The following is a 26,942-nucleotide window of genomic DNA, read 5'->3' on the forward strand; positions in this document are numbered from 1 at the left end:
TATGGAGGCCAACAACAACCTAGTGAAAACAAAATGGCCAAAGAGGAGATAACATGGTAAAATAAAAATCTCCCTAACACTACAAGTTGGCATTTGGGGCAGGAGCTGATGAAGTCTTTAACTTCTTGGTGAAACCCAGGCCATAAAAAGCAATCCAGATTCCTGGCCAACCTCTTCTGGTGACTGAAGTGAGCTGCAGATGGGATAGCGTGAGCCAGTCACATAACCTCGCACCTGTGAGGCTGGGGAACAAGGAGTTCTGATTGAACTTCACCCACCAGTCAATCTCTCTCCAGCTGCTACAGTCACTCTACCTGAAGCTCAAAAGGGGGGTACTACTCTGCTTGTTGGGGGTCTATCACCTCCCCATTAACCACCGGCAGTTGGTCATAAATTCAGCTCAAAGTTTGTCTTCTCTCTGATCCTTGATGAAGTCAGTCCCTCTAGTTAGAATGTCCCCCTCCTGCAGCGGACCACCATTGCATGGCTGTTCTGGGGGAGCTGCCCCTTGGCCAAATTCCTCCCTCTCCAGGGTCTAGCTCCTCACCTACTCCTGCTAACATGACAGGTTTCAAGATCCCATCTTCCAGGGTCCCCTCAGTTACTCCGTCTGGCACTGGTTTAAACACACTTAGAACGTCAGAGAAATGCTCCCAATCCCAACCTATGAAAATGACATAGGCTAGTGTCGAGGCTAGGCCCAGTACAAAAGACTTCATGTTTTCCCCTACAGTCAACTGCATGCATACACTGGAATAAAATTCAATACCTCTCTGAATACACTGTAGAAACACAGTCTCCCCAGTGGTCTCAGGGTTTGGGACCAAGTTGTCATGGACCAGGGTCTACCCACATCTGGAATGCACCAGGCCATCACCTCTGTTCTGTTTATCTGACCAAGGACTGTCACTTTAGCTGGGTTCGCTTATGGGTGTGGCTGTCTATTATCCACACCTGTCCATAACCACACTCCATGTAGGGGCACTCATGATACCGATGATCTGGGCACCCACACGAAAAGAAACCCCCCACTGCTCGCTGAGGGGCTATCAGCCCTGAGCCTAATGTTTGAGGTAGTCCTTTCCTCTGTGGCTTGTCAGCTCCCACGCCCTGGCTTTCCTGTGGAGGAGCCTGCAGGAATCTGCAGGTCTTTTGTCTGGGCTGGGGCCTGAGATGCTGGGGTTTCTCAATGAGGGTCAGTCCAGTCCAGGTCCCGCAGCCTGCTGGGCCCCTTAGAGGGCTTGCGCTTCTGAGACCACATTGTCTGATTGCCATTTCCCCTAGTTTGGTTCTCCCTTGAGTCTAGGAGCCTCCTTGGCCTCAGGCAGTTGCTCATGTGATGCTGCCACTGTCATTTCAGCAACTAATTTTCCATCAGCCAGACAGCATCAGCTAGGGATTCTGGCCGGTGTTTAAGCACCCAATCCATATCCCCAGCAGAAGTATGTGGGCAAACTGCTCCACCATGATGAGCTCAGCCATCTTGACTCAAGTCCAAATCTCCAACTTTAACCAATTCCGGCAGAGGTCTCTTAATTTCTGGGTGACCAGGTGGTGCTGGGTTCCCCGGGGATATTTCTCCCAACGGAGAATTTATTGGAAGGCCTCCTTTGTGATGTCAAAGTAGTTAAGCATAGCAGCTTTCACTTGGACATAGTCTTGAGCAGACTCTGCATCCAGCCCTCAGTATACAGCCTCTGATGGCCCCATCAGGTAAGAAGTCAACAGGATGGCCCAGTGGTCAGGTTCCATCGCCACTCAGTTAAACGTTACCAGGAAAGCCTCTGGGCTCATCTTTTGAGTTTCCTGGCACAGGCTGGGTCACCAGGCCAGGTCTACAGTCCCTGGAAGAGAAACCCTGAGCCTTCATCAGAGCCTTTACTGGTGTTCCTGTTGTTGTGCCCTAAATCCCAGACTAATAGTTGCTGCTGGACAGTTATTTTCCCCATCAGTTGCTGCTGCTGGGCGCCTATTGCTGCTGGTGGTCCTTAGTAATCTACTTAAGAAGACACTCTTGACTGTTCTACCTTCCCCTGCCTTCTCGAGGGGTGTGAAGGATGCCTGCATTCTCCACTAGTTGTGAAGGGGTTGACTCACAGCTGGCGCCTCCTTGTGGCTGGGCATCACACAGTAGCTCTCTCCCCTTTTAAGCTCCTCCTCCAGCCTGTGCATGCCTTGTAGTTGTGGCGGAAAAGAGCTGCCTGAGCCAAGAGCAGCCCCTTAACTCCTTGTTGTCCAGTGTGGAGTTTGTATACCCTATCATGCCCTACTCAAAAGCAACACTTATGAGATCAGAAGGAAAATTTTAAAATTCCATCTGACTTCTCAAATTTAATCACTTCTTTAGAAAGGAAAAATAATAAATGTGTTGACGAATAAGTACTTTACTTGGACTGGGCTTAGAATTTCTTTGGCAATAGCACTATACTAAGCTTAAACTGGAATTCCGCTGAGAAGTATTTAGAATGTTTACAGGCTCATGGTTACGGTTACTGGCATTATCTTTTCTCATCTTTTTTTTCTTTTCATTTATGTAATGGTTTTGGTTGCCTCTAGTATTGAGTTTAAGTTAGTGAGAAATGAAACTATTAATATAATTGTGCTGTATGATACACTGTGAGCTATCATGCCTCTTTAAAATCTAATAAAAAGACTTTAAAAAATGCAAACAACCAGAAAATGTGCTCTGAGAAAGGCTTGATACTGCAAAAACTCTCCTCATTACTTTCCAAAAACCTATTAGAAGAGAATATCTAACTGGTCATAAAGGTATCACTTTTTAAACTCCAAGGTAAACCTCATTAATTTTTAAAAAAGTCTATTATTTTACAAATCATTTAGGCCTAATCCATCTCTCATTAAAGTCAGTCTTTCTATGGTTTTTAACAGAAGTGGGCTCAAGCTCAGGTGAGTGTGTATATCTATTAGTGTCCTACCAACTCTGATGATTTCAACAACTGTTTTTTCATGTTAGTGCATGTAGTAGCAAAAAACTAATCCAGGTCACTCCAGACACATAAGATAGCATCAGTCACCATAGAGAAAAATATAAAATTTCTGACAGCAAAGAGTTATTTGAGCTAGAAAGATTCACTGCTTAAGGATCAAATGTTATAAATAGCACAAAATAATATAGCAGATGTAGCCTATAACAATCTAAATATGTAGTAACAAAAAGATATAAATGTCTCAAGATGATGAGTGATGAAGAAATGTGCACAACTTAGTCATCGTTAAAAGGAATAAAAGATTATCAGAACATAAAATTTAGATGTTTAAAAACAAAGTGAGATCTAGAATAACTCCTCATATTCTTTACAGTTATGTCAGAAATGATTTGGTGGATACCATCAAAAGCAGAGCAAGTAGAAAGAGACAAGAAATTATTATGCCTTTGCAGTATTCTCTGAAAAAACAGTAAGCCACTGGTAGTGAAGCGGTTGGTTAGGAATGAGAAAAGATTTCCTTTTCAATTGAAGCACAACTTCAATGCCAGACTATGTTTTTCTATGACAGACTAGTAATAGACAGAATTCAGGAAGAACCCCCTGTGATGAGTCCCTCCCAGGGTGCCGCCTGGAACTGAGGTACAGCTGAGCCTCTGTCTCACCAATCTGGGTTCCCTCTTGCACTGTGACATTGTGACAAGCTGCAAATCTCTCCAAGCAAGCAGCCACCACACCAACATCCCTAGGCAGGAACCACACCCAGCTGTGTTCATGAATGCTCTGGCCAGCCACTCATGAACCCACAATAGAGAAGCTACAGCCAAAATACTCCCAGCTCCCCAGCCTAACACCCCAAAGCTTTTCCGTCCTGTCCTAGTCAAAACCCCTACCAGTATGAATTTATTACCCAGTCTGCCACTTCTACTAAGGAAAGTGAATGTGTACCAACTCTTGTTCATGAGCTGAGATTTATCTCCTTTGCACTTCCAACAACACAGAGTGTTTTAGGTAAAATGTAAAATAGACTTATTAACTACAGAAAGGTAGCTTTTAAGTGATTATAAGTGGTGGCAAACTTATCAAAGTAGATTACCTAGTAAATAAACAAAACTGCAAACTAAGCCTAAAATACTAGGAAGATTAGCTATGAATTAGTAATTTCTCACCCTGGCTGATGATACAAGCAGTCCACCAAGTTTCCATATACATTCTAGAAATCAGTTTGGTGTGGGACCAGCACCCCCACCCCTGCCCATCCAGTTCAGTCTTTTTCCTCCAGTACTTTCAGGTGTGTTGTTGTAGAGAGAGTGAGATTTAGTCATGATGTCATTTCTCCCTTTTATATCTTCTTCCAACTTGCTGGAAAGCTCTTTTGCTGTGATCTGGGTCAAATAGCATTGTGTGGTGCTGTCTCTAAGAGGTTTCTATTGTACACAGTTCCTGGGCTAATCCTTGTGCTTGTGTGAATTCCCTCAATAAGCCATTAACATTGTTTGACCTTTTTATTGTTGTACCCGAAAGGCTGCTTGTGGGTATTCTCAACCTCAAACATGTTTCAGTAGCACATACATAGCCAAACTCCATAACTTCACATACAACAATAGCACATACAGTTCAATGAGATATTAAAGTCTAGCAGATCAAGAATTTTAGAATGATACCTCACAAGGCATACTTTGTACAAAACATATTATAATTATATGACAGTAGTGAATATAGGGGTGCCAGGGGCTCACACCCCCATTACCTTCATTGCTGGAAACCATGAACTGCTGATTGACCAAAAGCAAAATATTTGTGTCAGCCCTAAGTGGCAGAGTTCTAGAGATTCTAATCTTTACAGGCAGAACTTGTGTGGTACCATTAGAAAAGACAAAATACATGCATTTGGGACACTGAGAGTAGAAAATTGTAAGTAAAGGGCCAGAGTTCTGCTGTTTTGGCCTTGTGTGAATTCACAAATTGAAAAAGAAGCACTAATTAGCATGTCCAATTGGCTTACAGTATTGCATGTCAAACTCTAAAAAGCTCATGATCCTTCATAATATGCCATCTCACATCTGAGGTCATTTTCATACTAGATCGTAAAAACTACATGCACAAAGTGAGCTAGTCAATTTTTTACTGAAATCAGTGGTGTTACAATAGCAACAACTTGTGTAAACAATAGGAGAATCAGGCCCACTATTTTGAAATGGAGAGACTAAGAAACACAAAAACTTCCATGTAATAGGTAAGCAATAATGGGTAATTCAACCTGAATATATGAGAAGCTGATATCCAACAATACACAATTCACAAAAATTCCAACAGTTTGAATATAGTGGTGATTTTCTGTCACACAATTTATAGTCCCTGTATCTACAATCAAATGGGCAAACAGAAAAACACAGTCATTGTAAAATACCTTCTAGAAAAAAATCAAGTGGAACAGACTCAGACTTCTCTTTGGTTATGTGCAACAATATACTTATTACCAGGATGGGAATTACCTGCTCCATTACTGATGTGTTATCATTCATTTGTATTCCATTTTGCATTTAATAGATCAGAAGTTACCAGTCCTCTACAGCTCAAGAAACAGCTTAAAGCTAAACAGGTCAGCAAGCCCAGATCTCACAAAAGGATGTAATCAAAGACATTATCTCATTTTGCAGGAATGGACTGTGGAGTGTGATGAAAGTTAAATAACAATGATTATTTTTTCCATTAGTCTTCATAACTGAAAATCTACCCTTCAGCAGGGGCTGACCCACAAAATTTTTATTCTTCAGAGATATTCACCGAGAACTGCCCTCTTTCAAAATGGGTACTATCTCCCATTTTTTCTCAAAGGCACTACTGTTATAGGCTATCCTTAGAAAATATGGCCACTTCCTCCCACTGTTCCCAGTAGGCTGCCCTCAGAGAACTAGGTGGCCTCCTATGAGGCAAGGAGCAGAGGGGTACCGTGACAAGCACTATATTTGTATAAGTATATATAGGGGGGTGGTAGATGATTCCTGCACAGGGCCAAAGGGAAGCTGGAGGTTGTTGGTGTGTGTGTGTACAGCCACAGGATGGGGAATATGGAAGGGGGGACGGCTGCAAGTCAGAGGGGAAAGATAGCAGTGTGGTTTAAAAGGTAAAAGGCAAGAGTATGTGTGCAGGGCAGAGGGGAACTGGAGGGGATCTGAGTGGGCAGGACACAGATGCATACTGGTGTGTGTGTGCAGGGCAAGGTTGAACTGGAGCAGATGTGTGAATGTGCAGACGGGGCAGGAAGGATCTGGAGGGCACCTCTGTTTAGAGTAGGGCAGGGAGATCTGGAGCTGGGGTGTGTGTGTAAGACAGGGTACTGGTGTGTGAGCTTTCAGGGAAGATAGGATCAGGAGAGTGTCTGAATACATAGGGCAGGGCGGATCTGCTGGGGGTGTGTAGGGCATGGCTGGCTACTGGTGTTGGTGGGTGGGAGTGCAGGTACAGTGCAGGGAGGACCTGGAGGGGTGTGGGGGAGGGCTGGAGGCTGGGCAGGGAAGTCTAGAGGGGTGCAGGGTAGGGCAGAAAGGATCTGGAGAAGTGCAGGGCAGGGAGAAATACAGGCAGGGCGTAGAGGATCTGGAAGGGTGCAGGACTGGGGGCAGGGCAGGTCTGGAGGGGCGCAGGGTAGGACTGGGGGCAGGGCAGAGAAGGTCCGGAGGGATACAGGGCAGGGCAGGGAGGGTCTGGAATGGGGCAGAGCTGAGGGGGCAGGGCAGGGTGGATTTGGAGAGGGGGTAGGGAGGACAGGGAGGGTCTGGTGGGGTGCAGGGTTGGTTACTGCGGGGGCAGGACAGGACCAGGAGGGTCTGGTGAGGTGCAGGGTTGGGTACTGGAGGGGGGGGCAGGGCAGGGAGGATTTGGAGAGAGCGCAGGGCAGGACCAGGAGGGTCTGGCGGGGTGCAGGGTTGGGTACTGGGAAGGGGGGGCAGGGCACGGAGGATTTGGAGAGAGCGTAGGGCAGGACCAGGAGGGTCTGGCGGGGTGCAGGCCTGGGTACTGAGGGGGCGTGGCAGCACCGGGAGGGTCTGGAGGGGTGCAGGCCTGGGTACTGAGGGGGCGTGGCAGCACCGGGAGGGTCTGGAGGGGTGCAGGGCTGGGTGCTGAGGGGGCGTGGCAGCACCGGGAGGGTCTGGAGGGGTGCAGGGCTGGGTGCTGAGGGGGCGTGGCAGCACCGGGAGGGTCTGGCGGGGTGCAGGGCTGGGTGCTGAGGGGGCGTGGCAGCACCGGGAGGGTCTGGCAGGGTGCAGGGCTGGGTGCTGAGGGGGCGTGACAGCACCGGGAGGGTCTGGAGGGGTGCAGGGCTGGGTGCTGAGGGGGCAGGGCAGCACCGGGAGAGTCTGGCGGGGTGCAGGGCTGGGTGCTGAGGGGGCGGGGCAGCACCGGGAGGGTCTGGCGGGGTGCAGGCCTGGGTGCTGAGGGGGGTGGCAGCACCGGGAGGGTCTGGCGGGGTGCAGGGCTGGGTGCTGAGGGGGCGGGGCAGCACCGGGAGGGTCTGGCGGGGTGCAGGGCTGGGTGCTGAGGGGGCGGGGCAGCACCGGGAGGGTCTGGCGGGGTGCAGGCCTGGGTGCTGAGGGGGCGTGGCAGCACCGGGAGGGTCTGGCGGGGTGCAGGGCTGGGTGCTGAGGGGGCGGGGCAGCACCGGGAGGGTCTGGCGGGGTGCAGGGCTGGGTGCTGAGGGGGCGGGGCAGCACCGGGAGGGTCTGGCGGGGTGCAGGGCTGGGTGCTGAGGGGGCGGGGCAGCACCGGGAGGGTCTGGCGGGGTGCAGGGCTGGGTGCTGAGGGGGCAGGAGCTACAGTGAGCCATGTGCGGGCTAGGCTCTGTCAGTAGCTGTTGGTGCCAGGCCTGTGGCGCAGGGGCGGCCACCTTGAAGCGCCGGCCGCCCACGCGTGGGACTCTACCGTATAACGTATGTAGCTGGGACCGCGAGGCTCTTAGGAGCGCCGAGGAGGTCGTACTTAACCAAGGGGCGGGGCAGCAACAGGCGACAGCAGCGGAGCAGAAGAACCCGGATGATAACAGCAACATTGGCACGTTCGCCGCCCCCGTTTGCGCGGTGACGTCACGCATAGCTTGTCGCGGGATGTCCAGCCAATGGGCGGAGGAAGCGGAGAATTTCGAACTAGGAAGGTTCCGGAAGCGAGGAAGGAGACCAACGGTCTAAGCGCCGGAGTCCGTTGAGGTCGGATTCGGAGATAAACGAGAGCGCGCGAGTGAGCAAGAAGCGGCGGCCGCTACCACACGGGTGCGGGCCGGGGTCAGTGGCGCTGCTACGCGGGCCGAGCAGGCGGGGGTGCCCAGTATGCGGGGCAATGGCAGGTGGATGGGGCCCGATGCGGGAGGGGCGGCGGCCCGGGGTTTCGCTTCCTGTATCCCCACGGGTAGGCCGTAGCTCTTGTCTCTGCCCGGGCCGCGTAGGGCCCGTGGGGGAAGCGAGTTGGCGGGGCGTGTAAAACTCGGCCCGGCGCGGAGACGTAGCCTGGTCGTTGTAGCGCGTCCCGCCCCGGCTCGTGGCCCGCCCTCACGCCTGGCCCCGGGAGCGCGTGGGGAGTCGCGGCGCAGCGGGGACAGGCTGTGATGGGTGCTTGCGGCGTGCGCCGCTGCCCAGGGCCTTTGGTCTCTTCCACAGCTGCCTCGGTGCCCCGAGAAGGGAGGGGTCATGCGCGCCGAGCCCCTCTTAGATACCCGGGGGCTGCTTCCTGGGGACTCCAGGCTCCCCTCTAGCTTTGGGGGTGGATACCCGGCGCCGCGCACTGAACCCGGCTCTGACTAGCCCAAGTCCCCTCCGCCCACACAAATCAAGCTGGCCTGAGGTCTGAGCACTCTACTGGGGCAGAGCCCGAGTGCCCCTGTGTGACTCCGATCCAAGTCCTGCCGTTTTGAAGTGTGTGGTTGCAGGTCAAGCTGCAGACCGGAGTCAAAAGGTCTGTGTAATGCAGGATGGATGCATTAGCATGGTTGTGAGACCCAGGTCCAGAAATTGTGAAGCCGGGTGTACACTGCAATGTGGACACTCAAGTGTGGGTTTGGAAACACAAACTCTGAAAGCCTGTGTCCCACAGATGGGGTTTACCATGCATTGTAGCTATACCCTTTGGAGAAAATTAACCAAAGCTGGCAGCTCCTCTGGCCTCCTGCCCCACTGCAGGTTTCTCTCTCTCATGCATAAAGAGGCACTGTCAATGCTTTTTAATTGACTAATTTTTGAAAAAAATCAATTTTCTGATCATGCACTTTAACTAGTATGCCCTCATTTTTTAAATATGAGAGTAAAGGTTTTCCTCCTGTCTCCCAAGACCACCACCAAATATGCTCAGCTTCATTGATCATAAGCACACATAAGAGTCATATGCTGCTTTTTCAGTTTTACTCTACCACTCTCTTTTAGGGTACATCTACAAGAGAAAAAAAAACCACCGCCACCACAACAACAACAAAAAAAAAAAAAAATCCCTCCTGCCACAGCAGTGAGCCTAGAGCCCAGGTCTACAGGCTTGGGTTTGTACTCTGGTGCTAAAAACAGCAATGTTGTTGTTCCAGCTCTGGCCTCAGACCCATTCACTTTGCTGGGAGGAGGCCAAGCAGGAATGTCTACACTGCTATTTTTAGTGCCATAGCCTGAGCCAAAGACTGTAGACCCAGGCTCTGAAGCTGACAGCCAGTGGTTTTTTTTCCAATATAGATGTACCCCTGGGCTACCCGTGAGGGGGGAGGGTCCCAGAGCTTAGGCTCCAGCCTGAGCCTGAACGTTACACTGCAATTAAACAACCCCTTAGCCCAATGGTCTCCAAACTTTTTACATTGCATTCTCCCCTTACCTGTAATGTGATCTGTCTGTATCCCCCACCCCCAGGAGCTGCAGTCAGGAGCCAGGGCTGCATCCTGAGGCTGGGGCCGGGAGTGAAGCTGCACTTGGGGCTGGAGGCTGAGGTTGCGGCTGTGGCTGGGAGCAGGGCCTAAGCCCGGAGCCAGAGGCTGGGGGCGAGGCTGGGAGCGGAACCATGGCCAGGAGCTGGGGGCAGAGCGGAGCTGGGTGGTACCTCCTCCCCACCCCCTGTGAGGGCTGGCCTGAGCCCCCCAGGCCACCTCCCCCCCCCCCCCCCCCGCAAATGTTCCTCTGTGCCCCCATAGTTTGGAGACCACTGCCTTAGCCTGAGCCCCATGAACCTGAATTTAGCTAACCTGGACCAGCTGCAGATGTTTAACTGCAGCGTAGACATACCTTTAGAGCCCAGGAAAGAGCACTCATGAGTAGAGCTGGGCAAAGCTTTTTGGACAAATAATTTATTTGGTTAAATATGCTGTTTCAGTTGCCCCAATACTATCCATGACTTTGATACTAATAATTTGGACCCCTCAATTTTTTTATTGGTGGGGGGGCAGGGTTAGACTCACAAGAGGAGTCTGGTACCATTCACAAAACAGCCAGAGGAGGAAATGCTGTCTCCTATCACTTTTAGCCCTGTGGTTAGGAAAACTCATCCAGTATGTGGGAGACCATGTTTTGTTCCCCCCTCTGCCTGATGTGAAGCAGGAACATGAAAATGGGTCTCACAACTTTCAGGTGAGTGTTCTAACCACCAGGCTATCATCATACTCTAACTCAATAGTTATTCAAGTCATCACTGCTGCCTCCTCCTCCTCCTCCTCCATTGTGAATCTAGCCTTTTAAAAATGTCCAGAAACAAAATGTTTAGTTCAATCAGGAAGTGACTTTGTCAATTTTACCAAAAAAATTGGAATTCTTCAGTTTTGGTTCAACCCAATCTGATTTTTTTCAACTTTTCTGACCTGTCCTGTCAGTTAGTTGAATAATCGGTTATTTGAAAAGCTGTACTCTTGAGCTCCTCCAGAGCAGTTCATGAATAATGTAATTAACCATCAACAAAACAGTAAAGTTGACTTTACACAATTGAGAAAATAAAAAAGGAAGTGTTATTTACTACTTCCCATAAGACAAGAACTAGGGGTCACCAAATGAAATTAATAGGCAGCAGGTTTAAAACAAAAGGAAGTATTTTTTTCACACAACACACTGTCAAGCTGTGGAAATCCTTGCCAGAGGATGTTGTGAAAGCCAGGACTATAACAGGGTTCCAAAAAAAAGAGCTAGATAAATTCATGGAGGATAGGACGATCAATGGCTATTAGCCAGGATGGGCAGGGATAGTGTCCCTAGCCTCTGTTTGCCAGAAGCTGGGAATGGCCGACAGGGGATGGATCGCTTGATGATTACCTGTTCTGTTCATTCCCTCTGGGGCACTGGCATTGGCCACTGTTGGAAGACAGGATACTGGGCTAGATGGATCTTGGGTCTGACCCAGTATGGCTGTTCTTATTGCTGTCAAATGCAAACAAACAAACACAAACAAAAACAAAAAAAACCTCTCTCTATTACTCTCAGGCATTATTTGTAACAATAGTAGGCACAACATTTTCAGGTGGAAAGTTCCAGTTCAATCAAGCAACATAGTGAAGCTATAAGTCACTGTTTTTCAAGTATCTCCTAAAGTGTGTTAACTATATTTAGCTCTTAATAACAGTGCTAAATCTCATATCTTATAAATATAGCTGTGTCTGTGGTGAGGAATCTATTATCTGAACTCATTTGTAAAACTGATTCAGCTAGAATGGATTTTTTCATAGTGCAGTCATGTAAACTGCTGCTTGCAAGTACATATTCTGAAATATTTTAATCAGTTCTTTGCACTTACATTTCCTTAGGTAGAAGATGGGTGGAGAAAAGTGCTTGAAAAGACCCTTTAAGGACAGTCTGGACGACATAAAAGAACGAATGAAAGAGAAAAGAAATCAAAAATGGGCAAAGTTGGGTAAAACAAACCAGGTCTTGCCTATAAAATGCAAAATAGCAAGTAAGATGCTTTACTATTTTGTTTCACAATTTTTCCATAAGCTCGGTTTTTATCATTTCTAAGTATTGTTTATTTTTTTACAGCCAACAGTTCTGTGCAACTGAAAAGCTTGCAAGCAAACAATCGAGCACTAGCTCTAGCTTTGCAAGAGGAAAAAGCCAAAACAAAAGAAGCCCAAGATATCATTCTGCATTTAAAGAAAGAGTATCAGTCTCTGAAGCTTCAGATATTTGTTTTACAAAGAAATCTTAACTCACAGCAAGCGAAAGAACCTGTTGAGGTATTTTCATTGCAATTACATCTTTCTATTCTAGTAAGAAATAGGTTGAACTCTGAAAGGCTTTAATACTGCAAAGTTTTACGTACTGAATAGCCCCATTCGAGGCAATAGGCCTACTTAAAATGGATAGAGGCAAGCATATGCCTGAATCTTTGCAAGATCGGTGTCAAAATCCCTGATAATAGACCAGTGTTTCCCAAACTTGGGACGCTGCTTGTTCAGGGAAAGCCTGTGGCGGGCCGGGCCGGTTTGTTTACCTGCCGCATCCACAGGTTAGGCCGATCGGCTCCCACTGGCCGCGGTTTGTTGGGAAACACTATAAGAGACAATAACAGTTTTAGGGCCTGATTCTGAGAGGTGTGCAGCAGCCACACTTTTAGTAGAAATCCATCCAAGATGAGGGGTGCTCAGCAACTCTCAAATCAACTGTTTAATCCAACTCTTACTGGGGGTATTTTCAGTAGGGAAAGATTTACTAGTAAATGTTTAAACTGAACCTTTCCCTTCCTTTTTTTCACCATTCTTCCCAGCCTGAAAGCCCTACCTGGGTTAAAACTTCGTTTAGAATTTGCTGAAGTTCTGCATGGCGAAAATTTCTTGTACATATCTGTTTCACAAAACCTTTTTGTTGCTGGAACCAGAAACAGTGCTTTCCAACATCATGAGCTGAATCAGTGATTAACTTAAACACTTTCTTTGGAAGATATACTTGCGTGATCAATGTACTTCAGTTTCAGTCAAACTTAAACAACAATCAGTACTTCAGTTTTAATTAGAAATGTTGAAAATAAATCTATGCATAGAAATCAAATGCAACACCAAGAGCTGAATTGTGCCCACTGTGAAGGGCTCCTGTTTAAAATCAGTTGGAACCACATTTATTTATTAGATGGAATCTGGCTCCAAAGTGTATACATCTGTGAAAGGATTTCAAAAACTAAGGTCAGGATTTTCAAAAATAGATGTCTGAAATTAGGCTCCTAAGTCCTTATTTAGGCACCTATATAAATGGCCTGACTTTTCAGAAGTGCTTAGCACCCTGCAGCTCCAATTAAAGGTAACCCGTCCTTGTGATATATCTCTCTCATCTCTTTCCACACTTTGATATTTTGTTTATCACCACCCATTCATGGTTACTTGGCTACCTTTCAATCCATGAGCTTGTTTTACACATCTAACTCAATTTGAATGAGTTATCAAAAACTATTGTTAAGATTAAGATTTTGTCTCAGTTATTATTAGTAAAAGTCATGAACCGGTTGCGGGCAATAAACAAAAATTCATGGAAGCCCATGACCTGTCCATGACTTTTATAAAAATAAACTAAGGAGGCTGATAGCTCCAGCCACAGCAGCTGGCGGCCCTAGCAGGGGCTGAAATCGAAGAAGTCACGGAGGTGAATCTGTGACCTCCGTGACTAAATAGTCTCCTTAGCCATTGTTAGAAAACTTCTGACAAAACAGTTCAATTGGAAAACACTGATTCCTTGAACACAAAAGGTTTGCAGATGGTACAATTTCAGCGAACTTTCATCAAATCACAGGCAGAGTTCCAATGAAACCCAGCTTATCGGGATGCTGGTAGCCCCTAGCTTCTAGGGTCTGTGGCAGTCCTGTCATGTGGACTGCCCCTGGGTTTCTAAAGGATCCACAGCTCCAGGTCAGCCTTGCCATGCAGACTGTCCAAGAGTCATGGACCTAACGGCTTCCAGGATCCATGGCTCCAGGGGAGCCCCACCAGAGTGGGCTGCCCCATGGACGGGAACCTCAAGTTTCTAGGGTCCAAAGCTTCAGCGCAGCGTGCCATGTCAGTATTTCAATGCTACCTGTGACGGAGCCTTGAAGTCCTGGGAATAGCTTCCAGGGTCCACAGCTCTGGGACTACTGTGGCATGTGGACTGCTCTGACCAGGCAACCTCACCACTTCCAAATTCTCTAGCTGGCCCAGGAATCTGAAAACCCTGGACTTCATGGTAGGGCTGCCCCAGAGCAGCAGACTCTGGGAGATGTTGACTGAAACTGTTCTTGTTAGTTTTACCAGCAAGGTGAAAATGACAAGAATCATGTCAATTTAAGGCAGCAGGCCCTGGGTTCCAGGAACATACTCTGTTTTAGAACCACCATATGTACTGGTGTTTCTAAAATTATTTATTTTTTTAAATTTCTAGTTTGTAGAAATTTCAAAAAGAAAATTTTATTCCAAAGAAAACCAGAAAAAAAACAATTAAAAATGTCTACATTTCTCCCAAACCAGAAATTCACTTTCAGCCAGCTCTAATTGTTATAATGGTTTCAAGTATTTCCTAGCTGTCTAAATATCTTTTACTTTTCTGTTTTTCCCCTCCCCTTTTAATACTATTCAACTTCATACATATTTATAAAGGTACTTACCTAAGCACCAGCATTAATAGAGCAAGTCAGGATATTTTTTTCCTCCTGTTAAAAAATTGAGTTTGGGTTTTCAGTGAAAATATGAAAACCCCAAATATTGTGAAACTAATTTTTTTTTAATGAAAAAAATGTACTTTTCTTCTGCAAGCTGTAACTGATTCTTTTCGGTTTGGTTATTGTCTCTTTTCTTTGTATAGCATGGTGCACTTAAAAAAGAGAGAAGTAACCTAATAGTACGAGAGAGTGTTTTACATTGCTTATTTCGAATAGAATTAGAGTAAAATTGTTTGCTCTTCTCCTTCCATTAGACCAGATCGTTGATCTTGAGCAAGATTATTTCTAAAGTTGTTCAAAACCTACTCGATACAGCTGATCTTCTTGGTCCAGCTCAGGATTTGTGTTCCACTGATCTTGTAAGTCCAGCCTGTATTTTTCTTAGATTTGCATGTATTTTTGTGCATTATGGGTTTTTTTGGTTCTTGGATAGGTTTTTCAAAAGTGACTTAGCATAAGTCCCATCAGCTTTCAGTGGGACCTGTGTTCCTAAGTCACTTTTGGTGTTTACAAAAAATCCCCCCCCCCCGCCCCCCATTATTAATTCAGCACCCACAGGATGTTAGATGTTTTTTAGACAGATAAGCTAGACAGTCATTGCCCTGCGGCGCTTACAGTGTAATTGTAGATATGAGGCAGAACTTATCATCTACAAACAAAATAATAATTCTTAACTCTTTATCAGCACTTTTCACCTGTAGATCTCAAAATCCTTTGCAAAAAGAAACAGTGCAGAGGATAAGATAAGGAAGTACAGTAAATAAAGATATGCAATTACTTAAGACTGTTACACTGAATATGTATTAAATATGCAAGTATGTTTTTCTCCCTTTAGCCCATTTTAAGAGATATTTTTGCCAAATACTTAAATCCTATTATCCAAGAGGATATGAACAGCTATTAAAAATGGATGGCAATCTGTTATGACTATTTTTTACAAGTTTATAGAACTACAAACTATTACAATAACATAGCAGTCAAGATCTTATTCCCACATTTTCAGTTTGACTTTTCTAAAATTGGTATCTGGAGGGATACTACATATCCCTTTGGATTCTAGGTTTTTCTAAATCTTCATTCTCAGAAAATTGACACTTATTAGGTAAATTTTAAACTTTCAGCTAAATTTTCCAAGTAAGATACAGCATGTATGCTATAAAACCTTGGTTTTATACGTGTACGCACAGGTATTTATCAGATTTCCAGTTTCAGAAAAAGTATGTAGGCACAGACTATATGCACGCTATTTTTTTTCCCCCTCCCGGGTGCCTGTCTCCAACTTTGAAAACTTGCCCACCTGAATTCATATTTTTTGACAGTTTGCTTTATTTTTTGTGACAAATTCTTCATCACTTTCCCTCCACAATCATCCTAAAGGCATGATCTGTTTAAAAAAATCTAGTGCCACATTTGGCCTATCATGTTTGTAGCTTTCCTGTTGTCCAAAAGCTGGAAGGAAAAGCATTGAAATCAGTCATCATTTATTCTAATTACTTGATTACTAAAATACCATTTAATATTAAACTATTTGTTGTTTAAAAATATACATTTCTAGGCTGACAACTTGTATAACAAGCTTTAACAAAAGGGGTTTGTAAAAGATGGCACAGTATTAAACTGAATTTATAACCAAGAAGAAAATTCTGTCTTAAAAGAACACACACAATTTTTTCAGAATTAATTTTGATATTCTAGTATCTTTAAATCGTGTGTCCTATTTTTTTAAGTTGTTATAAAAAAAAATTAAAGGCTTCTCTGTTTGAAGTCTGAGGTTTTTTTTTCAATAAGAGAGAAACAGTGAAACTAACCATCCACAAGAAGCTGTCAAATGTGAAAGCAAACAAACTGAAAATTCTATGCTCATTTTTATCAATTATAGTAATGTGTGTTACATGTAATATATGTACAAAATTTTCAGGCAGAAATGTGATTTTTTTCAAGGTCATGGTGTCCCTTTAACTCCTAGCTCTGCTAGAGTTTTGTAACAATCTATATATTACCACTTCATCACAGTACAATTTGTTCCATTTACAGAACAAGAGGATGTGTCCCTCAGTTCTTGAAGATGATGACTCCAGTATTTTAAGGCAAGCTGGCTCTCTGTAAGTGCTGCTTTTTTTTTTTATTCATTAATTTTTGTCTTTATAAAGCCTACTATAGTAACTTAATCAGCATCCTTCTGTTTGCTCATGAAATAATGATGAGGGATAAGCAGTGATGTTTGACAAAATGTATCTATACATTGCCATTAATGTCTGTTTTGAAGCAAAATCTTGGTTTTGGGAGTCCTGTTTATATGTTTAGCCAATGAAAAGTCACTTTTTTGTGGTGGTGGGGAGTCTTTCGAGGATGCTTAGTGGTTTTTCTGTCCAAAAACTATCTGCCCCAAATTTTCCCATTCCCACCCCCAAAAATCCAGATCTGAGGAACACTACTCCTGGAACATCTAGAAGTGTTTGCTCTGCTCAACACTTAGCTCTTGGGAGAAGGACTACTGCTTCTAAATGTACTCAATATTTGTTGTCCCAGGGCATGACATGAGCTCAGAAACCCTACCTGAATTCCTACATAGCAACATAGCGTACTACTGCTAGACCAGTTCATAATTACATCTTTATTATATTTCAACAGATCTCCTTTCTCCTTCATCCACAAAAAGTTTCAATTTAAGAAATTGTTCAGTAGACATAGTAGTGTGCAAAGATGCAGCAGTCAGATTTTCAAGAGCAAGCTGAAATGTTTACAAATAGACATTAGAATGAAGTTACCACAATCCTGTACATATCACCAAGTTAGCACTCAAACTCCAGTCACCACTCTTCCAGAAGCATTTTCTAGAGATAAAGATAAATTTTGCCAGTGTTAGTCATTGTAAGAAACTCATCACTTTTATAAGTAGATAAATTTTCATATTGGTGGTAGAATACGATGGTAGAAATGGACTTAAAACTTTCAAGTTAAAGAATGTTAAAGAGTTTAATTTTACATTCAAAGACATACCTCCTTGATGATGATCTCAAATGAGAGGGTTGGTGTTTTATACAGAATTGCTGTGGGAAATACTTTTTCAGATTATTACAAAATGTCTTTATAGTAGGAATTAAGGGGAGGAAGCTGCTATAATAATCAAATAAAATGAATTATCTTAAAATGTATGATACATAAACTCTAACTCTTGTTCCTAGGGGACTTCCTACACATGTTCTTGTTGCAGATGCTAGCATAGAAGGCGAAATGCTTGGAAGTGAAGTAGAGAATAATACTGATACAAACAATGCATCTTATTCTATGTCAGATTCCTGGCAGACCTTTAAAAATGCCACTTCAGTTAAAAAAATGGCAACAAACACAGGTAACTAAACCTAGGTTTAAACTAGCGATGGTTCTTCCTCCTAAAATTGAAGTAGCAGATGAAAGTAACTTTCAAAACATAATTAAGGATTTTGAAAGTGGTTCCTTAAACCATCATCTTTCTTTTCCTGCTTCTGATTTTCTCTTGCAAAATTCTGACCCTTGAAACGAGTCAGATCATACAGCTGATGGGTACAGTTAAACTAGTATGCTGCTCAGGTCATATACAGTAACTCCTCGCTTAGCATTGTAGTTATGTTCCTAAAAATGCTACTTTAAGCGAAACGATGTTAAGTGAATCCAATTTCCCCATAAGAATTAATGTAAATAGGGGGGTTAAGTTCCAGGGAAACTTTTTTCACCAGACAAGACATTATATACATATACAGTATAGATTTTAAACAATTTAATTCTGTACACAGCAATGATGATTGTGAAGCTTGGTTGAGGTGGTAGAGTAAGAGGGTGGGATATTTCCCAGGGAATGCTCACTGCTAAATGATGAACTAGCACTCGGCTGAGCCCTCAAGGGTTAACACGTTGTTAATGTAGCCTCACACTCTACAAGGCAGCATAGACGGAGGCAGGAGGGAGGAAACATAATAGACGCCCGGCAGTGGCTGCGAACACTTCCCTGCAGAAACTGAACGTGGTGATGAACCCACTCTATCCCGCTGGAGCGCACCACTCCCTCTTCCAGACGGCGCATGCACAGCTCCACAGGAGCTGACTTTCCAAAGTGCTGTGTGTGTGTGTGTGTGTGTGTGTGTGTGTGTGTGTCAGTCAGAGACGCGTGTTGCCCCTTTAAGTACGCTGCCCTTTTAAGTAGATCAGCAAGTTCAGACACAGCAGCAACTTCCAGCAAGCTCCCTCCATCTTGAGCCCTGTCGTGTGTTTCTCCCTAACCCCTGCCCCTGTGGAGATGGGGTACAGGAGCAAGGGGAGGAGGACACCCTGACATCAGCACCCCTCTCCCCCCCTCTGCACAGCAAGCAGGAGGCTCCTGGGAGCCAGGTCCAAGGCAGAGGGCAGGAACAGCACATAGTGGGGGAGGGACACCTGAACTGTGGCAATTGATAGCCTGCTGGGCGGGAGCACAGCCACACACCTGCTTATAGGGAACTTAGGGGGCTGATGGGGGGGCTGGCAGCCCACTCTGGTTCCAAGCCCCCATGAGGACGGGCTGCTCTTCCAGAGAATCCTGCAAGCCATGGACAAAGCAAGCAGCCGAATGACTTATAAGGGAGCATTGCGCAACTTTAAACGAGCCTGTTCTCTAATAGATCAGCAACGAAACAACGTTAACCAGGATGACGTTAAGTGAGGAGTTACTTTATGTGGCAGGTTGGCAATTTTAAATAAAGTAAGATCATTAGTTTTCAGTTGTCTGATCAACATTTTAAAATTTCTGCAACTAGACAGTAAAAATCAGCAAATCACCAAAGGATTTTTCAAATTACCTTTTAAAAAATTCTTTGAGATGGTGACCATCCCAATTTACAGCGTATGCCTCCATGGGAGGGTCTCGCCATACATGTTGAAGTAAGGGTTATACCTCTTCTGTATATACTCAAAGTAGAGCTTCCTCTCTTCCTCCATCATAAAAGCATATGTTAGATCTACACAAATGCAGCATACTTTCTGAGGGTAAGAAGGGAAGCAACTACTTTAAATATCTTCAATGTAGAATTCTGACTTCTAAAAGATATGCCGAACTCCCCAACCCTAAAGGTTTTTTTCTGTTTGTACGAGCAGTGATAGTGTTTTGGAATATGAAACAACCTAGCCCAGCAGTAGTGGTTATGTGTCCTTTGACCTCTAACTACGAAGCATTGAACATTCCAGTCAGTTCGTGGTTGGCTTAATTAACCCTGCCTAATCATCAAACATTTGATTGAAAAATATTATACTCAAAGGGAGCACCAAGAAACTTAACATGCAGATATAGTACCACAGGGGGAAAAAATGAAAGGCCACCAAATTCCGAGGTTCTGTGATAATTTTACAAGATGTTCTGAGAGAAGCAGAATAGCAGGTTAAGTATTTTTCCTTCTTTCAAGAGTCCATATATATTCTCATTCCTGGAGAGTGTGTAGTATGAGGGATGTCCTGATGTAAAAACCTGGTGATAACTAGTGAAAAGGGCCTCAAAATGAAGGTAAATGCCAGGAAAGGACAATTCTTTTAAACAAAGGGGGAGGGATCAGAAGGCAGCATCTCTTAAACAACTGGCCTGTTCTGAGACACTAACTCTCACTACCTACTGAATGATCTGAAAGACTAAACTAACTTGGCGTACAGGCTAAGGGTTTTTTTTGTTAGCATATAAACATAACTGTTAAAATGCAAACATTAAAAAAAAAAAAAAAAAACCTGCTCTGACAAACAGGCATGAGCTGCTGCAAAAGCCCTCAGGAGGCAAAGTATTGAGTGTAAGCTATTAGTATCTTCCAAGACCAAACTAATCTTTCCCCATGTGCTTGGGAAAAACCTCAGTAAGTCCAAGTCCAGCTATGAATTACTTTTTTGAGGCTGCGTTCAAGGGATTACTTTGGTTGTCCTTGTGTCATGGTTCATACTTGCGTGTAGAAAATTCTAAGGTTGTTCATCTTTGTTAAAAGCCTAAAATTGCCAACAAATTAAACACCTCCAACAACAATTAATTTGACATGTATTATCATCTTCTTCTTCAGAAGGACAAAGATCTGATTTTCATCTGGACAACCTAGAGGTCAACCTGGAAAATATTCCTTTAGATGAAGAGGATAGGCAAGTTGGTAATATCTTACCAAAAACTGTATCTACCAGGCGTCACTGTTCAAACAGGAAAATTCATGTGCATAATCTAGACAATTCAGAAAGGGCTTATTTGACCAAAGAATTTCGTAAACAGGATGAAACTAGACTTGAGGGAAGTCTAGAGAAAGGTAATATAGAAAATATAGAGCCAAATCTTTCTCAACTGAATGAAAAGAAGAAGCCAATGTTGGATCACGCAGATACATTGACTGAATTGAACTGCTCAGTTGCAGAACATAAACTTAAACAAATTCAGCTTAAAAGCAGAGAAGACTCTCAAACAAGAAGAGAGAAAGTACAAAAAGGACAATTGGAAGGAAGTAAAAAGACTTCCAGAACAAGATCAAAAAGAGAGAGAAGCCAGGCAGAACAAACTTCCAAAGCGAAACTGGATTTATCAGTTGGCTCCAATAAAGCTTACGATTTTCAGTTTGAGGAGAATGTCCATATCACACCTTTCCGACAAAACAAGATGAATGTTTGTGATCATGACATGGATGAAAGAGAGGATACATCTGAACTGAAAACACAGAGCAGCGAAGCAAGTGATTCAGAAGAGAATTCTGATGACAGCCTGTATGTGCCTTACAGGAGTAAATCAAAATACAGGAAGAGTTCACAGTGCAAAAATGATGGAAGTCCAGTCCATATAAGACCACGATCTAAAAGATCTGTGGTGTACCAGCAACAGAAAACCAGTAATGAAAGAGAGACTAAGAATACTACATCAAATGAAAAATCGATCAGTAAGCGACCTTTTTGGAAAGCATTTTGCATTTTTTGTTCCTATTTAGTAGTGGTTTGTCGTTGTTTTAGTCAATTAAACAAGCTAAATTTTTAAAAGCATTTAAAACTATTAAGTTATTGGAATAAATTTCCTATGATACATTTTTGTAAATTTTCCCCAAATCAGATGTATTTGAAGGTGTTTTGGGGATGAGGGAAATCAGGAGACCAAAAAGATAAATCCAAAAGTACAAGTAGCATAAATTGTGCTATGATGTACTAGGCAATAATTTGTTTTTATAGAAAATTAAGACCTTAACAGGATGCCATTGGCTTAAAAAAAAAAAATCACACTACTTTCTTTACCTACTATTGTTACTATAATCGAGTAATTACAGGACAGCAGTAGCTCTGGTTTCACTTAAATGTGCATATTTTCTGTTTAGTATTTAGTAGAGTTTTCTTTTAAAATCCACTTGCTTACTTGGATTCTCTTGAAATTTAACCTGCCTCATGTGGGTACAGGGTAGGGTTAGTGGTCCAAATTTGAAGTCATTTGAGCAAGGGGTTCCTGAGATACAGGATCCGCCCCTCCCCTTTTTAAAATCACCCTGGTTCTAATATAGTTTGCTCCTCAAACTATGGCTCTAATCCTCCCAAACTGAGTTTAGCCACTCAAGAGTTATCTCAGTTAATGCATGGCACGCACTGTCCTTTGGGTGGGTTATACTGAATTTATTCAAAGTTAAGCTAGGAATTCTGAGTTGGAGTGTGATTAGCTCAAAACAAAGAGAATGAAACATGCATGTGCAGGAAGACTAAACCTTTACCACCAATCAAAAAACTTCCAGGCAGATGATTGTCACAGTAATTGGGTGGCTCAAGGAGACATGCTGTGATCATTGAACCTATACCCAAGCACTGAGAGCCCTACCCTTGGCAGCCTTTAGAGAATATGGGTTGTGTATGTTCCTTGCTCACTGCCTCTTTCTGCAGGGGCGCCTTTTGGAAATTTTGCCATGAGACCAAAATTTCTGGTTTGAGTGACATTTTAAAGTGCTCTAAAAGCTACATGTGGACTGTGATTTTACTTTAGAAGTATTGTCAAGGAAATTAACATTAATTAAATTGAGGTAATATGAAAGATTACAATAAGCAGTTAGAGTAATGTAATTATCCTAGCCAGTGGAACTGAGTGTGATCAAAAGAAAGCAGCTGCAGGGTTGCTTGGTAAAGAGGTTCATGATACACAGGTCCTCTAATATGAACAGCTCATAACATTTCCAGATTCTCATAACTTTTTTGGAGCAGATCTAGGGACTATGGGGGGGTTGCTGGAGTAAGGAAGAACACATTGAAGGGGAAGTGAAGCAGTGTAGGGAGGAAGATGTATCAGGAGGAGGGGGGCTGTGGCATTAAGGGAAGATGGGATAAATGGGGATGGATGGTAGGGAAGGGGATTAAGAGGTTGGTCTTGGGATGGAGTGGGAACAAGGGGGATACAAAGGATTATGTTGTTGGCATGTTGGGGCATCTCTCAGGACAGCAGAGTTAGGGTTGTTTCAGGGGTGGCATTTACCTTAACTTTGTATTTCCTTGCTTTCGGAGGTTTGAGTGTAGATAACTTGAGGTTCGGGAAAGGCACAAGGCGCTACTTAAGCTATCTTGACTCTGCATTTAGGAAATTTTGGGGCACTAATAAACTAATAAAGTGCACAAACCAGTGGTGGTTCTAAAAATCTGTTTAAAATTGCAGGCACTGTTGAAAATACTCCAGTGGATAGTACCTCCTTGATCAGGAAAATCAACATTCAGGCAAGCACTGTGATGAAAGTAGATGAAGTAAAATCACATTCTCTTCTATGTGCTATGGATACAGTACCAAAAGTAGATGAGAATTCTTCCTCTGGAAATACTTATTGCAATTTTGTTAAAGGTACTTTTGTTTGTTTGTTGCTTGCTGCTTGCCATCTCTGACTAGTTTGTCACTGTAGCACCTATGAGCTCTGGTCACTGACTCCATTGTGTTAGGTGCTGTACAACCACAAAATAAAAATCCCTGAAGTTCCATTATTCTTTTTTAAAGGTAATGCTCTTGAACACCCCCACATCAGTTAGTAGTTGGTGTGGTATGATCAACTTCAACAGGATACTTGAGATCAAACTGAAGTTCTAAAACCCCTGATGTTGAATTTTAAAAAATTGTTGCTTACTGTGGAAGTTCCAGAAGACTGGAAACAAGCAAATGTGTCAATATTTCAAAAGAATTAATAGGATGACCTGAGTAGGTTAACCTGACATTGATCCTGGGCAAAGTCATGGAAAGGCTAATATGGAATGCAATCAGTAAAGAATGGTAACATAAATAATGCCAAGCAACATTGTGTGACAGGACCTGTTTTCCATAAAACAAACTTGATATTTTCAATGAATTTACAAGTTGATAAATTAGAGTACAATTTTTCATGTATTTAGATTATCTTTGACATAATATACTTAAGACTTCTTTAAGCCATTTGATGTAGTCCTGTGTGACATTCTGATTAAAAATTAGTACTATATACAAAATCAGGTAGTCTATATTGAATGAATTAAAAACTGGTTAACTGGTAGATCTCAAAATGTAATTGTAACTGGTGAATCATCATCCAAAGGGAGCATTGCTAATAGTTTTCCACAGCAATCAGTTATTGGTCCACTGTTGTTCAATGTCTGTGTGGATGATCTGAAAGAAGAAGAAGAAAATTGGTGGTAAAATTTGCAGATGACACAGAAGTTGGTGGAGTGGTAAATAATGATGGGGAGGGGTCAATTATGCAGAGTGATCTGGATTGCTTGGTAAAGTGGGCTCATTTGATAATGTGTTAATACCACCAAATGCAAAGTTATCCATCTAGGAAAAAAGACTAGGTCACACTTATGATGGGAAACCATATCCTAGAATGCAGTGACTCTGATAAGCATTTAGGCGTCATGTGATAGCCAGAAGAACATGTGCTTCCAGTGCAATGCTGTAGTTAAGGCTACCATGATCTTTCGATGTTCAAGCAGGGACATATCAAGTAGACTTAGAGAAAGGTAGTATTATTTCTGAATATGAAATTAATGAGACCAGCATTGGAATGGGGTGGGTTCTGTTTTGGTGTCCAGACCTCCAAAATGTTTAAAAACTGGAAAGTATTGAAAAAAGAGCTAAAAATTATTAGCGGTCTGGAAAACATGACTTACCCTGAAAGACTTTAAGCTTAATCTATTTAATATATCCAACAGAAGGTTGAAGTGACTTGTTCACTGTCTACAAGTACCGACTTGGGGGAAGAAGTTTCAGATAGGTGGTTCTTTAATCTAGCAGAAGAAGGTATAACAAGAGCCTATGGTTGGAAGCTGCAGCTAGACAAATTCAAACTAGAAAGAAGGGGTGACGTTTTAATAGGATAACTGAATTGGAACAGTTTGACAAGGGGCATGGTGATTATTAAGGCCCTACCAAATTAATGGCCATGAAAAACACATCACAGACCATGAAATCAGACCTCCCCCATGAAATCTAGCTATTAGAGGGGAGTCAGCCGGGAGCACCTACCGCTCACTGGGCTTCAGCTGCTAGTCCGCTGGGCTGGGGAGGGACAGGATGACTTCTTCCCCTGCACAGCCACTCTCTGTGGGGAGATCAGATCCACCTCCAGGTACCTCCTCCAGCTGCAAGAAGCTCTGTGGCTGCTGCCAGCTATGAAGGTTCCCAGCAGCACAGGAGAGATCAGACTCACCTACATCTCCAGAAATCTCCCGTGGCTGCAGGAAGCTCCATGGCTGCTGCCTTCAGAGCTGGACTCTGAAAGCAGCACAGCCCCGGAATTTGTGCAGCCAGGGGAGGTACCCAAATGGGGGTCCTGGGGTTGCTAAAGTTTTGAGAACCGCTGGTTTAATGGATAGATGTCCCCAGAATTAACATGGTTTACTAGCAGTTAAGGCTAAAGTTCGAACGGGTGTGGAAATGAAATTGCCCTCTCTTCTTCTTTAGAGGTAGTTCAGCCTGGACAAGGTTTGAAGCGCTTTGTGAAGTTGGCGAGTTGGAAGTTTGCTTTGCTTCTCTCAACACAGTAGTTTTGCTTGAGAACAGAGGAATTTGGTCTGCCCCACGCTCAATCTGATTTAGGGAATAAATTCCTTTATTAGACAAAACTACATTAAGCTTTGTTTCCCCCAGGGAAAACTTTTGATCCTTGTCTCAAGAAGTACTGTGTAAATTAGTTTTAAACAAATAACGGGTAGCATAGCAATGCAAAAAAGTATCCATTCAATTTTTTCAGCAGGGAAACCTGAGGCTTCTCAGACTTCTCGTCTTCATCTCTGTGATGTCACCAACATATCTTCATCTTCTGATCCAAAAAGTAGAATCTCTCATCCATTTTTAAGTATTGATGAAAAACCAGGAATTCCCAGCCACAAACGCAGGTGTACTATTAATGTGAATTACAAGGAACCAAGTATCAGCGGGTTAGTATCTTATTTTATTGTCCAGGTTAATGTACTAAAATTTTCTTACATTTAGGATTTTATTTGATTGGAAATAAAGGCTTTAGTGAGAAATTTAATAATTTGAATTGCTCAAGTAAAATTGTTAAATGTAACTTTCTAGTTGAAAACTACATTTTGTTACATCTAAAGCTGTGCAAGAATAACTCTTTTCTAAATTATTTGACAGGAAGCTCAGAAGAGGAGATCCGTTTACAGATATGTGTTTTCTGAATTCTCCAATTTTCAAGCAGAAAAAAGATCCCAAACACAGTTCTGTTAAAAAGGAATCTCTGTCCAAATACAATGAGGCATTTGTTGGATGTCGTTGAGAAGCCCTTTTGCACCCCCTTGTGGAGTTCTGAGGCAAAGAACATTTGGCTAACAAATTTGCTATGTAATTGTGTGCTTGTCAAAATTTCACATTACTGTTATGCCATAAGAATGTCTTGCTCAGCCTCTGTCCTGTGTACCAAGGAAATTTAACTGTATATTTGTGTAGGCAGTGATACTATAGACTATTCTGAATTCAGATTTCATGGGAATTTCAGTAGGGCTCAGATAAATACATCTAAATCACTTTAAGGTAACAGAGTAAGGAGTAACTGTTGTTGTGCTTGTTTGTTATAAAAGCAGTCTTGCTACCCAGCAGTAGTTTCTATTTAAACTCTTTGATTCCTGAACTCCACTGTGAAGTCCATTATCTGAAGGCATGTTGAGAATCTCTGGTGTAAAAAGATAAGCAATATGTGAATTATTTGACTGATTACTAGATTTGTCAGCCCCTGCTTACTGTAACCCCTCAGTTGATATAGATGAATCATAGTAAATCTTGGGATTAGATCACAATTAAGTGAGCAAGTTTGTACAGATGTCTTGTTACTTATACAAAGCTGTAGTCTACTAATATGAAATGTATAATAAAACTTTTAGATTTTATAAAGTCTTGTATAGAAGTTACATTCTAAGTGCAATGGTTTCAGTCTA

General features: G+C 43.3%; 1 protein-coding gene across 1 annotated transcript; it reads left to right on the forward strand.

Moving 5' to 3' along the window:
- The first annotated feature begins 7,877 nt into the window (after nt 1–7,877).
- SGO1 (shugoshin 1) lies at nt 7,878–26,857 on the forward strand. Its single transcript, XM_074943307.1, has 10 exons — nt 7,878–8,224; nt 11,692–11,840; nt 11,924–12,120; nt 14,819–14,923; nt 16,599–16,666; nt 17,750–17,916; nt 20,609–21,460; nt 23,197–23,376; nt 25,751–25,937; nt 26,146–26,857. Exons 2-10 carry the CDS (start codon nt 11,699–11,701, stop codon nt 26,285–26,287), a joined length of 2,040 nt encoding a protein of 679 aa, XP_074799408.1. The 5' UTR covers nt 7,878–8,224; nt 11,692–11,698; the 3' UTR covers nt 26,288–26,857.
- The last annotated feature ends 85 nt before the right edge of the window (nt 26,858–26,942 follow it).

This window comes from Natator depressus, chromosome 2 (assembly GCF_965152275.1).
Source record: "Natator depressus isolate rNatDep1 chromosome 2, rNatDep2.hap1, whole genome shotgun sequence".
In the NCBI taxonomy this organism is placed as follows: domain Eukaryota; kingdom Metazoa; phylum Chordata; order Testudines; family Cheloniidae; genus Natator; species Natator depressus.